The 14,843-nt window shown below is 42.8% G+C and overlaps 1 protein-coding gene across 1 annotated transcript in view; it reads left to right on the top strand.

Moving 5' to 3' along the window:
* Positions 1–248: 248 nt before the first annotated feature.
* ADAM17 (ADAM metallopeptidase domain 17) overlaps positions 249–14,843 on the top strand; it is a 37,437-nt gene continuing 22,842 nt past the window's right edge. The window contains exons 1-3 of the mRNA XM_074895657.1: positions 249–462; positions 12,581–12,713; positions 14,119–14,252. Of these exons, the coding sequence (XP_074751758.1) occupies positions 366–462; positions 12,581–12,713; positions 14,119–14,252 (364 nt within the window). The 5' untranslated portion in view covers positions 249–365. The remainder of the gene's footprint in view (positions 463–12,580; positions 12,714–14,118; positions 14,253–14,843) is intronic.

The raw sequence follows: 14,843 nt of genomic DNA on the forward strand, positions 1-14,843 counted from the left end.
GAACGCGAGCGCTCTCGGCGGGGAGGCACGGAGCACACAGCGCCTCACGCCCTCACAGAGCAGCCGCGATGACACCACCCACATAGCACCGAGGGCGGGCAGACGGGCGGGCTGCCCCCACGGCCGCCCCGGAGGAGCCGTGCCCCCGCCAGGGCCTCCCCTCCCCTCCGCGCCCGCCCCCGCCGCCTAAGATGGCGGCCCCGCCCTCACCCACAATGCTCCGCGGGCAGCCGCCGCGCTTCCGGGTGCGGGCCCAGGGCGGCGGGCCCGGCACGGCGCGAGGGGCCGTGGGGCGGACGGAGGGCGAAGCTTCCCCGACCGGATGTGAACGGGCGGGCGGAGCAGGAGGGAGCCGCGCCCGGACCATGAGGCTCCGACTGTGGCTGGTCCCTGCCCTGGTGTTGCTGTGGGGGCCGGGCGGGCCGGAGGCGCTGGGGCGCCCGCCGCGCCGGCAGCGCTACGGTAAGGGGCAGGACGTGACCGCGGCAGCCGCGGGACGGGGTGTGAGGGAGAGACCCCTGCCCGGGCGCGGGGGGGGACGGAGAGAGACCGAGGGACCGCAGGAGAGGGGCTCCCAGCTACCGAAAGGTAGCAGTGGGGTGAGGGAGAGATCACTGAGCGGGGGGGGAATTGGGGAGGGACCACTACTGCGGGGCGGGGGGAGAAGAGGTACCCCCGCCTCTGCCGGGCAGCGGTGATGGGGTAACGCGTGGGGTGGGGGAGAGACACCGCCCCCCTGGGGGGAGCACACCCACCACTGCCAAGTGGGTGGGAGTGGAGAGAGGGGCGCGGGGCAGGGCCGATGCTGTGTGGCACGGGAAGGAGCCGGGGACGCGGTGGCCTGGCTGAGCACCCGCCTGGAGGTCGGCCCGTGGCGGTGGGCAAGGCCGCGGCCTGCTCCCGTGCCTGCTCAGGGTGGGTGGGTGGGCGCGGGGGCCCAGGGGACAGTGTGGGCCCTGGCCCCTCCCGCTGTGGTCGTGGTCCCCCTTCAGCTGAAGGTGTCAGTGATGGGCAGCGTTTGGGGGTCATTGCTCTCGGTGAGGGGGTGATGAGACCACTTTGTCTTCCCACTCGAGGTCTGCTAAAGACTTTTGCTCACAGGAGTCTGCATTAAGATAGGATAATCATATAAATGGCTTCCCTTCATAACTCTGGTTGGAGAGTCACCGTTGCAGAGAGAGCCTGAAGCTATTGGAGCTGAATGTGACTTCTAGAAGGCTTTATACAGAGGATAACCGTTGCTTTATTTAACTTCTGTAAACTTAGTTTTGCATCTAAACTTCAGAGTGAAGATAAGCAAAAGCTGAAGTAGCAGATGAGCTCTTGCAAGAGCCAGTGGTCATTTTACCTAGTCAGATGTCCTGTCTCCAGTTGGTGTGGCCAGTGGTGACTCCTTCAAGTCCTCATTCTTTGGTGAGATCTCTTGGCAGATTTGCTGACAGGCACCCAAGGCTGTGCCTCTCCACCTCTCCTGCATGTGAGGTGGACTTGTGGTTCAGTGCAGACCTCAGCAGTTGGTGACTGCAGGAAGGTCGGGGTTCAGTGGTGGATGCTCCAGGAAGTGTAACAGAAACAGAACAAACACAGAATGCCCTTTCAACATCAGGCAGGTCAAGGAGTTCCTCACACTGCGGCTGCATCTTGGGCTGTCAGATTTTTATGCCTTCTGAAGGACTTGCCATTCATCTCCTATGAATTTGTGTAATCTTTATCTAATAGCTTTTGTATTCTTGCCCTCTATCACCATGCCTGGACTATGAGCTCTTCAACTTTATGAAATACTGCATGGAGGAAAAAATTTCTTCTGTTTCTAAACTTTGACCATTCCTGTTGTCAGAACTGGTCAGTATGGGAAGAATTATTGCAGGAATTACTAATTTTCTTCACAGCTGTAGTGACTTACAGATCCATATAATTTGTCTCCTTTGTAATACTTTTTTTTTTTTTTGAGTGGGAAAATCTTAGTCTATATAATAATTCTTAGTATGGCAAAAAAATCATTATTGGTCTTTGTTACTTCTATCTGTATACTTTCTATATGGGATTTTTATTTATTTGAGATACATGACCAGGACTGCAAGGCAGTATTTGTGGTACAAAGGTACCATGGATTTATTGTGATGAATACTTTTGGTTCTATTTTCTTTCTGAGTAGTTTTTTGGCCCCCTTTTTTTTTTCTTAATAGTCACTCTGAGATACCTTATTTTTTAATTTTTAGGTGTTGAGTGATAATAACTATGGTGAAATACTTTGCTGCTAGATGTATTGAGAATTTGTTTTACTTGTGTTATTTCACACATTCACAGACAATTTCATTAGATGTTCTGTTCTGTCATTCAGTAAACTAAATATATAAAAGCATAGTGTGAGCAAGCTTGAAAATCCAGGTATGCTCCATTAACTGTTATATTTATCTACATGCTTCATTTTTTCATAATGCTAATATATATGAGGCGCTGTTTCACTAGTGTCTTATTTAGCCACAGGACTTGTAATTCACAGTTTGTTGTTATTAGCCATTTGTCAGGTAGGAACACTGAGTGTATTTGTTGATTTGGCCCCTCATGATGCCTGGAGTGGAAATTGGTGCAGCACTTAACCACCTTTCAGGACACCTGCAGCAATGCTAGTGGCATGGAACTTGCATACCACAATTAGTAGTTGGCCAGTTAATTTTCTCAGTGCTTTATAACTCTTGGGTTAATACATTCATGCCCTGTTGACGTACTGCTCATTTTCGTGGCTTGTTCTAAAGCCCATTTTCTTGAGTCTTGGAGGCTGGTCCTTAGATTAATCCTATCAAGACAAGTTTTCAGGCATCTTTTTAGTCTCCTCTTCAGTGAATGCTATGGTCAATTATTCTCTTACTTTATGGTATTGGCCTTTAGCATTAATTCTTGGTGCTGTATTTGCAGACTTGTTTTACAAGACCCTTTGATTATTCAGCAGGGTGATTTCTTATGATATAAAAGCTATTTCAGGGATTAGCTTTATGCCTTTTACAAGCTGCTCTTTTAAATATCTTTGCCTTTTTTACTGTGGTTTTATGTACATATTTTGCTGGAGTTCTGTTGTCCTCGTCTTAGACACAGCTTCGTTTTCTGAAATGTATTTTCCTTCTAATAACTTCAGCTTTGCTATTTTGAGAGCTCTGTTTAACCACAGCTTGAACCAACATCAGATTTCTGGCGAGCAGTATCTTTAAGGAAGTTTCAGGGATTACCATTTTGTGATCTCTATTAAGAACTTTCTTCCTTGCTCTAAAAGTTCATTTTTTCAGGAAGGAAAAAAATGACTATACAGTGAAAAATAGAATTTGTCAAAGAACAGAATAAGTAGATAAAAAGACATGGGTCATTTCCCAGCATTTTTCAGTTGAAGTAATCTTAGGGTGTGGTTCTCCAGCAGTCTAAACTGATCTAAATTGGGACTGCCACAATCCTGGCTTCAGCTTTCTGATCCCTTCCCCATTCCTGTGAGCACATTCATGAAGCTAAGCTGCCTGGAAGCTAATCACTACTTTTTTTTTTTTTTTTTTCCGGTAAGAGGTAGAGTGTCTGGATTTGGATGGTTTTTGTTTGTGGAGTCTACTCCCTGGACTAGTTCACAGTGTGACTGTTCAAGTACCTGCCCTGTGTGTTTGGGGGTGGTGGTGCTTAAGGTGAGGGATGAAGGTAGGATGGTATCCACCTCAGTTGGTTACCTTTAGATGATCTGGAAGTGGTGTTCTTTTTAATAATGTTGACAACAGGGTTTAATTTGTGGGAGAAGTGTGACTCTACTAGTCAATACAATGACTGTTATAGTTTTGCCTCTGAAAAATTAATGTCAACTCTTAAAATTTTTCTTTCTGTTGTTTATCTCTGAATATAACCTTTTATAACTATTATATATTAGTGCTGTTTGTCTTTGAGTTCAGACATATCTGAATCGTAACAGGGCTTAATGTATTTGAAAATAATTAACAGTGCAAATACCCAGCTTCAGTGCTGTTGAATATATCACTGAATGTATCTAAGGAACTGCTTGAATCTGTTTTACAACTCAGTGTTGTTAGTAGTGCGCTGCCACTAAGCAGCATGTATCCAGGATCATCCAGAATAGAGACTGTATGTAAAATATATCTTACTCTACTGTTACCTGTTTCAAACGAGGTCTTTTTATCACAAGCTAGCCAAGGAACTAAAAGAAATAAGATGTTTCTATCCTGGGCTGATGATACTCTTTGAATCACTCACTGGCAACCTTTCTCTGCCTGCAATATAGTAGTAATAAAATCTGGGACAGGTAATCTGGGCTTGAATTGTTTTTTCTCCACACTCAAACTGCATGAGCTGAAGAAATGACTCATTATAAACGGTTCAGTACAGACCTGTGTAATGCACATCAGAAGACTAGAATTTACAAGTTGAGTGAAAAAAACAAGTAATAATGGTGTTGATGAATAAACTGGATAAACTGAGCAGTACAGAGGGCAGCATAAAATAATTTGCAGTCAGTTCTGAATTCTACTTCATACTTGGTATGACAAAATGCTGGAAGTCTGTAAGGCCAGGAATGTAACTGGTTGCCAAAGAGTTAAGGGGTTGGAAGTGTAGCTCAGGGTCAGGAGTGTGCAGTGAGATAATTAGTGACAAAATCCTTATGCGAGTTTAAACTTTGTCCTTCTGGATGAAAGCATCTGTTGGAGACTAAGGCAAGGTAAGGGTCAAATGACTTATTTCTCTACCACAGTCTGCCATTTTTGTTACTGTTTCTTAGCCTATTTTAATATCCTTTGAAGCAAGATGACTGTTTTGGATTGAGCTCGTTTTGCAGTTTGATTCCACAAACTGAAGGTTGGGTGTGTACCTCACCATGAACCACATGGAGGAGAATCCAAGAACATGCAGCCTAATAGCAGTATGTTGCTGCATGGGATACCTGCCCAGGATGCTCTGGGATTATTTGAAAATGACTGCAGGAATTTGTAGATGCAGTGTTTCCATAGGTGGTATTATAGGCTAAGTGATAAAGATACAGTCTTCTGTACACTTTGTCTCCATATAAACAGCAAATGCTTCATGTAGATGTGGCCTTATTGAATGCAAATTATCAATGTGGTTTTTGTGTTGTGGACTGGCAATCTAATCTGTGGAGTTATTTAAAATTAAAGTTTTAAGGTACTTCTCAGGTTTGTTCATGTGAATCAGTCCATGTTTCCATTTCCAACTGACAAAAAAAAAGCAATAAAAGTGTAATTTCTGTGAGAAGTACTCAGAGTCAACAAAGTGAAGAATGTCAACACTAGATTAAATTCTAATTATTAAGAATTACCCTTAACTATTGCCAGATTTTGTAATGGGAACATAATCAACTGCTCAGTGTGGGTTTGCTTTTCAGTAGTGCAAATTTGGCCTGACCTCTGAGCAGCCAAAAAGTAAAATTCTTGTTTGCATTTAAGATTTGGGGTGGTTTTATTTTCCTTTCCCCCTGCTGTGAAAGTGGACAGCTTCATTGCTGATAGCAGCAGTGACTCCTCTCAGTTTCACAGTTCTGCTGCTCTGGAATTTTTTTGTGTGTGTGTAGAAGCCCCAACATGGGTTTCTGCTCCGTAGCTGGAAGGGCCGAGCGAGGAAGCGCAGCCAGCCAGCGCTTCGATGCAGAGTTCTCCTGATTGCACTCCAACATTACACCAGGATTTAATTATGTGTTTAGTAGTCAGTAGAGATTTATCTTTGAGGTAGAGGTTTATATTTAACTTCTGTTATAAACAAGTTGATTTCCCCCCCCCCCCCCCCCCAGCTTTTTTATAAACTACAGGAGTCAGAGTTTGCCTGTTTCCCAGACTGATCAAGGGAAGTCCTTTGCTGTGTGTAGTAAAAGGTTGACCAAGAGTCAGGTTTCTGTAAGAGAGCAGTGCATCCTACTGTCATGTTCTATAGATTTCATATGTCACACTCAAACCTGCTTGTTTTGGGAATATCCTGCAACCGTCTCAATGGTTCTGATGGTCTTCCTGATGGCTTTAATTCTTGCAGATATATGTGACATTACTGCCCATATTTATATCGCTCGTGCCCTGCATCTCTTCACAACATCCATCCCTGTCTTCCTGTGCTGCTCTTAATATGCATTATTTGTACTTTTTTTTTCTGCTTGATACTTGCATTTTTAACCTACCTAAGTACAATGACTGGGGCATGGGAAGGGAAGGGGGCCCTGTTATGCAGGGAGGCACCTATAGCTGCCACCTACCTGATGTTGATCTGTAATTACTGAGGTGTTGAAAAGAACATGGTATCCCTTGCATTCCTTGGTTTCCTTTCTCACCTTTTCAGGTTGTTACTGAAATCATGAAGTTCTGCCCCATAGTACCAGTGATGTGCCTTGAATTTTTGAAGGTCATGTCTGAGTGAGCCCAAAGTTGTATCCACAAGGAGAAGAGGTGCAGTCAGATAGGGAGAAAGGGTTGATTTCACAAGTGCAGTCCACACAGTAATTAGTCTCAACCTAGAATCAGCTCCACTCAAACTTATTTTGTGATGCAGCAGAATTTTGTGGTGTGGTATCTAAGCACGGTAGAGGCTGACAGTTTTTGGAGAGCAAGACAAATGATCTATCTCCAGAGAACGCTACATCCTGTGACTTGGCTGTTCTTGTCTGCAGGATATGTGAAAGCATGTGATTTTGGGGGTATATGTTGTTTTTGAGCATCAAGTCATATGATACTGTTCTGGTTTAAGATGAGCCAGCTGTTTTGCCCTTGTTTCACTTTGAGGATGTTAATTCAGTGGGCTTCCTTATTTTTTAATAATGTCAATATTTGAGCAGGATATTGATTTTTTTTTTTAAAGTGCTTTCTGCTTTCACTAATAGGACAGACTGAGTCAATAAATCAAGGAGAACCAACAGAATAAATTTTGTTCTTCACTGGTCCCTATTTAAGATCTGTTTAGTGAAGGAGAAAATTTTCAGGGTTGGAACTGTGTGAGATAACACTTTGGAGCCATTGGGGGTATTCAAAACCATCAGAAATAGCAGTTTAATCATCTGTATGGCTTCTGCTAAACAGAATTTGCACCCTTAAGGAAATATTTGCACTCTCCAGAAACAGATGTCTGTTTTACTGTGGGGAAGAATCTTTGGAGTAGTATAAGGGTGCAGCTATGTGAACAAGTTTTTCCTGAGATGAGCTAAAAGGGTGTTTTGTAAGTTGTTAGCTTTTCCATGGTATCCATCAGTGGGAACTTCTGAATGTGTGATAAGTAGGGAGTAGTTTACCTTGTGTAACTGCAGGAAAAGTATACTGTGGAGTAGCTGGTAGATGGTAAATCCACAGCCTGCCTTACCTCCCAGTGTGAGGTCTGTGCAACCGTACCCCGAGGCTTTGTCTGCGCTGGTGACTAACTGAGTTTGGGCACCTTGTTTTCTCACGTGGTTTAGCAAGTTCGGTGCAGTTGAGATCGAGTCAAAAACATGCCTTTTAAAACATTCAGCGATACTGACGTAGCTGGCCATTCTTACTAACAGGTTTGTCTAGAAATGTGTTTAAACAGAATGTTTAAACCTTTATCCTGTTACGGTTTATAAACAAGCTGATACACATTTGGTTCTTGCTTTGAACCCGTTTCTCACACAATTTCTTCTGCTTACATATACTCGATAAGCAAAACAGCAGCCACTCTTTGGTGGAAACAAGTAAACATGATTTATCTAAACTGTTAAAAACATGGGCTGTTTTGCACGGGATAAGTGTTTCAGTTCACTTTGTTTTCTGTCTTTAGCAATGGCTTTGTTCCACATGTACTGGAGAAAGATGTAACAGCATGTGTAACGAGCTGTTATGGAACAGCTTTCCCACAGATGGATCTTCTCAATGCATCCTCTTTATCAGCAGTCTCCTAAAAGCAGTGTAAGCTGTTAAGAGAAGGTACCTGTAAACATTTAGGCATGACTGCATCACCCCCTGCCTGGTGAAGACCATTTGTGTGCCCAGTCGAGATAGGAATATACTGGTCTTCTCCATTAGCACTCCCTGGAATGGTGCTCCAGTCAAATGATCCCACTATGTTGCAGCCAGTAACCGGCTGTTACCACAAACACGAGGGCAGCTGTTTTATGTAGGGTGATGGAGACCTGCTTTAGCTCATGTGGTTAAGGTTGGAAAGACTCCAGTCTCTGTTTCCTCGTCTAAGTTCTGACTGATGCTGTGACTTACACTTGAAGTGACTGTATTTGGTTACTCTAGTTAAAATATTTTAATGTATGAAGAGCATCATTTGGAGAATAAAAAAATAGATAGTAATAATAAAGAATATGGAGCCCTTCAACCGTTCACTCACTCCCCACCTGAGTCAGAGAAAATGTTATTACTTAGCTGCTCACAAGCTTTGGATAGGTGTTTGATACCCACTGGAAGTCAGTTTGAGATCAGTACCTGGGTTCTAGTCAGTGAGTGCCACACAAAATAAAGGCTGGAGCCCTTTTTTCGGTCTTGGAGAAGCCAATGATTTAACAGTTACACTGCAAAATCCTCCATGAGTGTGTTTGCAGTACTTGTTCTAGGACTACTGTCTGTAGGCTTGTCATCCCATCCCAGTGCCTTTTGACAGGAGATTTATTTCTGCTTTTATTCCCTTTGGGGTGGTTGAAGCAATAACTGCAGTCATCCCTGCAGACCCCTCTACTCTTGTGGTAATTTTTCAGTTCTGAAAGTACTATTTAAAAAATACTCTTGGATCTTGTGTTTTGAGTAGGGACATTTTTCTATCATGGGATAATTGCGAATAGAGTTTTAAAAAATATGAATTACATCTTTTTGAGTTAAAACTTCATGCTTCTAGATAAGCCTAACCTTTCTATAAATAATGTAGTGCAAAAGAATGCTTATGAAATGGCTGACTTGCCACATTTACTTGTTGCTTTCCGGGCAATAGATTGGGCATGAGATCATGGGAACTTACTGTTTTGCTTATGAAAGCTGAGCTGGTTGGAGGAGGATGCCATTGGTATTTGACTTGGTAGCTCAGCACTCGAAGAGAAACCTCTTCTTTTGAAATACATGCAGTGGCCTCCAACTCAGTGACCTAGGCTGTTGCCCAGCACATTCTTGAGCTTTCTGCTGCTGGGGTAGTCTGCTGCAATGCATACTGGCCCATAATTTATTTAAAAGATACTTTCCTGTGTTAAGTTGCAGAATCTAGTGGCAGTAGGCTTTTAGCCTTGAAACGAGGTGAAAGAAAAGAAAGAAATGGTTGGTTCAAAGTTGGGGACAGAGGAAAAGTCACTGGTGTGGATCTCTTCTTGAGAACTTTGAGGTATTGTCTTTGTCACTAATGTTCCTTCCCTGTTTATCTTACAAACCCCAGATGTGTATGTTCTTGGGATGTGTTGTTGCTGTTATCGTGTGTCGTCGTGTTCCCCCCCCCCCGCCCCCCCCCAGGAGAGATGGTGCAATGAGGTGAAGAAGGCTGGCAATCATAAATAAATTGTTATTTGGGATATCAGGATGAAATTAATGTGTTGTCTTCCAAAAAGAGAGGAACGCAGAAATTTAGGAGGGGCTGGAAGGGAAGTAACCGCAGGAAAGTGGTTTGGGAAAACCTGAGTCAGCTCGGTGCTGTTGAAGCCTGTGGGAAATGATTCTTGGACCATAGTGAAGATAATGAGGAAGGAATCCAGAAAGATTATTAAACTTAAATAAGTAGTCAGATGTGCACTTGCTGTGGCTCCCATCCACAGGCTGCTGTACAGTTGGACTCTGTACAGTTCTGTATTTTGTTTAAAATAATGACCCTTCATCTTTTATTTTCAGTAAGCTGTGACCATGGATTCATTTTCACAGCATGAAAATTTTACAGAAAAATTTTGGTTTGGGTGTGTGACCAATATATTTTTTTCCACATCTGTCCAATACCTGAATTAGTTCACAGATTTATATCTAATAGCAGCATGGCTTAAGTCTACTTATGTTGCAAGTAAAATGAAAAGCAAACAAATTTAGGAAGAGTAAGAGGAAATACAAACAAGTATATTCTTGTTTCAGGGTTACAGGAACTAGGAGTGTCCTGTGTTTCATTTGTTACTTTAGCAGCATCATCTTACTCATCTTCAGCTCTGTAGGTCTTATTCTTACTACCCTTCCCGTCTCTCTGTGAGGCATTTCCAGAAGGGTGTTTGTGTGTGTTGAGGTGGAGTAGGACTCTAGAGTTCTCCTTGCCTACCAAATAAAAAAAGCTAATTTCTTTAGCAGACTTCTCAGTTTTCTTGCCATGAAACAGAGACCTGTTGTCTGGCCATAGTGACAGCTGCATCTTGCTCTTTGGCCTGACTTTACCCTGGTTCTGGGCTGTACTTTACAGGCAGAGGTGGAAGGGAGCAGGAGTAGAGTTTTGCAGCTGGCATTGTGGCTCTCGGGTAGACCTTGTGCTTGACAAGTCCCCGAGCAGTGCGGCAGTGGTACCACACCTCTCTTGCTTCATGGCCCACATACCACATGCTTGCTCTGTATCACAAACCAATGTTTGGTATCCTGTGTATCAACATTCATTTTAATTGAGGGGTCTGCTCTAGCTGAGTGTGTTGAAAGAATCTCAGGTTAATTAAAAGAATTTAGGACTAGACAGTTTGAGGTTTTTTCAGAGTTGATTTCCCTGCCTGTTCCTACCCTCCTCCCAGGTGGTTCTGGGTGAGGGCAGATGCCAGGCCATAAACAATGAAATATAATGGGTTTTTTAAAGAAAAGAGATGCTTTGGGGTTTTTTAGGTATTTGCTCACTGTGTGACTCTAGTGAACCAGCTCTGCAGCATGTGGCAAGCCGATGATGAAGGTGCTGTCTGGCATGGAGCAACTGGGCACATAAGGGGAAAAAAACACAACACGAAGGAAGGTGGTGGAAACTTGCCTTTGCAATAACCCGAAACGCACAGTAATCGATTGCAGGTGTTTTTGACCTGTAGGTTGTAAACAGAAATGAGGAAATTGCAACTGCACTGCCTTTCCTGTGTTGCTCAATGGCAGGGGAGGGGCAGCCGGGGAGAACGAAACCTGGGAGCCACTGCATGGTGGCTGCTGCTGCTGGAGAAGGCAGCCATGTCACCTAGACAGCACTTTGCTAGTAGGTCTGGTGCAGGGCCAAGAGGACTCTGAGAGTCATCTTTGTTTCTGCAGCTCCCTCACTTCTAGTGTACACAAGCTTGTGTGTGGCCATGTGCTGGTGGTTAACGGTCCCCACCTGCCCCCTTGCAAAAGAAAAAGCAAGGTGCTTGCTTTGACCCAAATAGTGCATCCATTCTTAGAGGCTTTGTGAGGCTTTAGACGCATGTATTTGGGGATAAATAATGGTACTGTCACGCTTAAAAAAATAATTATTTCAGGAGCTCTCCAATCTAGATTTCAAGTTGGCAGTCTTGGCTTGTTACACAAGAGCCAGTAAAACACAGCTTACTAGTGGTGCTGCTTACTTAAAAGTCCAATAAAACATGTGAGGTTTCTTGGCCGAGTGGTGTAAGCTAGTGATTAGGGGCTCTGAAGAAGTGGAGGGCCATCTTTGTTAATAAAACTCTACTTTGTTAGCTGTCGTGTGGTTTAGAAGCACAACTGGAAATGGAGGGGAAACAAATTGGAGTTCTTTTAACAGTGACTGGATGAGCCCTTCTACCTCTTGTAAAACACAGCTGACCTCATTTGGTATAGTGGAAAGAGTGAATGCCTCTGGCAGAGAAAAAAGATGGTGATGTGGGAATAAGGGACTTTATTTAAGACTGTAAATATCAAATTAATCAGTGCTAGTGAAATTGAAGGTGGTTGTCAGGTGTTGTGGTGGGTGCTCCAGAGGGGAGGAGTGCGGGTGGGTGCTCTTGCATCAGCAAGAGTCAAACACCGTTGGCAGCTGGCATTGTGCACTTGTTAAAGGTGGGAGCATCTGCAGAAGACTGACCTGAATTTGTAATTTGTGTTCTGCTTCCCATAGGGGTTCAGGCCCTTGGTCTTCCTCCTCTGAATAAGTTTTCATGTTCTGAGTAGGGAAATCAAAAGGGTTTTGCGTGGTGGTAAGGTATTGAGAAACTGAGGTGCCTTGTTAGTTACTTCTGATTGATTATGCTACACAGACATCTGTTTTCTGGCTACTGTTGGATGAAAAGGTAGTAAATGCAGTCTTGATCCGCAGTGTATTTGACGGAAGTTTCCTGGGTTAAATTATTTCTTCCTTAGACTTGGATGGGGTTCAGCAGGTGAGGAGAGTGCTTCACTCCAGAGAAATGGGAATGTTCTCCACCATTTAGTTTCCAGGGACAGCCACAGAGAGCATTAGCTCTGCACAGCAGTGGCAGTAAAAATAATGGGATTGTTGCTCAAAAATTGCTGTAAGGGAACTGAATTCTTTGTTTGCTTCTCTCAGATTGCATCGTATCTCACACTGATTTCTTCTTGCCTATGCAAAATGCACTTTTACAGAAGTGTACAAAGTTATCCTAAAATTAGACCAAACTGTGATCTTCCTGTTGAAATGGGAGGCTCTTAAGTTTTACTGTTTTATGTGTGTGTTTGTGAAAGAGAGTCTCTTGAAACTAAAACTTTCCTTGTTGCTCTTCCAGACACAGTTGAGTCCATGCTTTCAGACTATGACATCCTTTCTCAGTCTAGCATCCAGCAACACTCACTGAAGAAGAGGGACCTCCAGCCTGAGACACATGTAGAGAGGCTCTTAAGTTTTTCAGCCCTGCGAAGGTAATTAAATCATCAGGAATGAAATAACATCACATTTTCCTTGAGTTTGTGATAAATAATGAGCAGTTCCAAACCTAGAAATGCTGCATTTCCTGTCATGACTGGCCAGTTCTTCTGAGTTAGTGATTTGCATGGTTACATGACTTCAGACAGGCTCAGAGGACAGCGAAGAATAAGTTGCATTGTGTTACTCTGTCTGCTGAAGTGGCAGTGATTTAAGATTTCTTTTGCATTGTTCTTAGCTTTAGTTTCATGTGGCTTACTTCCACTGATTGGGTTGGATCCCACTTATACCTCATCTGGCAATATTGTCATACTTCTTGATTGTCCTCTGGTTCTTGAGAAGTGCTGCCTTCAATCTGGGGAGTGCATGTGGTGTGTTGCCCAAAAGATTTACTGTATTTTTTTTTCATGAAGGTTTAATCATCTTCATTCTGAGTGTAAATTTCCCATTCAATGAAACACTTATTTTAATCTTTTTTATGATAGGAAATAGAAGCACAGGTGAAAGGGGAAGAAGAGGTAGAGTGTCAGAAAACTCCCTTACAGGAACTTGAGTACTGAAATTGTGAATCTAAATTGGGTCAGCAGGGTGAGAATAACGCTTTGTATTAACAAGTGTAGGTTGATTTTGTTCAGCTGGTATCTTTGTCTACTGTGTTCACATGTGCCTTCCCCCATCTGTCATCTGCAGCTACAACTGTTGTGCAAGTTGTGCATACATTTTGGAATCTAAATGTTTGGAGGGGGCAATTTTTAAGTACCAAGTTTAAATGGTTAATGGGATCAGATGTCTGACTGCACTTGTTTTGCGCTGCCTTGTGCACCCTGACTTTATGGAGAGATTGTAATACTGCCAGTGATAATTACAGAATAATTGCAGAGGGGCATACCAAAAATCTTTGACCCAAAGCCCATATAAACCAAGAGCTCATGGGGCGTCTTCCAGAGAAGGTTCTCTCCTTGCTTCTTGGGATAGCCTTTAGTTGTTGTGATAATATATCATAAAAATCTACAGAGTTCAGATTTCTGTGTATGCTATTCTGACTGTACTATTTCAGAAAATAAAAACTTTAAGATAATTTAATTTGAGATGAACAAATTTCTAGGTCTGACTTTTACCAGTAACTGGTTTTGCTTGACTACAAATGGAGAAAGTGCATCATGAGCAAACCATGACTGTTTTGGATTTGTGGGTTTATTTTATTTCAGAACCTTTGACTCTTTAAAAATACTTACAGTTAGGAGTTATTTACAGTTATGAATTATGTAGTATATGTTTTTGTAGCCTGCTTATCAGAATTAATGCTTTCTAACTTTTTTTGGACACTCAGTAAAATCGAAACTGCATGTATCTTATGTGTGCACTTTGCTTAAAAATAAATGGAAGTAAATTCTTTTACAGGCACTTTAAATTATACCTAACTGCAACTGCTGAACACTTTTCAGAAAAATTTCAAGCATTAATTGTGGATGGTGAAGGCAAGGAAAAGGAGTATCATGTTCAATGGCAAGACTTTTTCACTGGACATGTTGTTGGTTAGTATGGGCTAGACTGTGTCAGTGCTGAGAAAGCACAGCTTTGCATGAGTCTCTTGGCCAAAGTAAATGGTGTATTGGCCATATTTTCATCAGATATGTTTAGGATGAACAAGTAAACTTAATTCTCATGCCCCTTGAGTTTTCTGGTTTTGTTTTTTAGGTGGGTTTGGGGATTTTTTTTTTTTTAGGTTTGGTGGGTTTGGGGGTTTTTTTGAGCTGTTGCACCAAGGTTCTAAGATATGACTCTTCTGTTTGGTTTGGCAGAACACAAAGGTATAATTTACTCAAGCAGCAGCTTGTGATTATTTTTTTTAAAAATGATGATGGTAGCTTTAATTCCAACTGAAATGTAGGCCTTGAATGTTTCTTGTCCCAGAACACAAAGCCCAGGTAGTGATGATGCAGTGTTGCCGGGATCGTTATATTAAAAGACTTCAAGATGGTTCTTTGCAGGTTACCTTTCTGTAAAGAAAGAGTATCTTGCTCCACTTTAGTCCAGCACTAATGCTTCCGCTAAGTTGTTTTGATTTTTCTGTTGCCTGTGTGATGTGGTAAAAGTCTTTTCCACTGGAATGCAGGCTGACGCCA

This window comes from Athene noctua, chromosome 1 (assembly GCF_965140245.1).
Source record: "Athene noctua chromosome 1, bAthNoc1.hap1.1, whole genome shotgun sequence".
In the NCBI taxonomy this organism is placed as follows: Eukaryota; Metazoa; Chordata; class Aves; order Strigiformes; family Strigidae; genus Athene; species Athene noctua.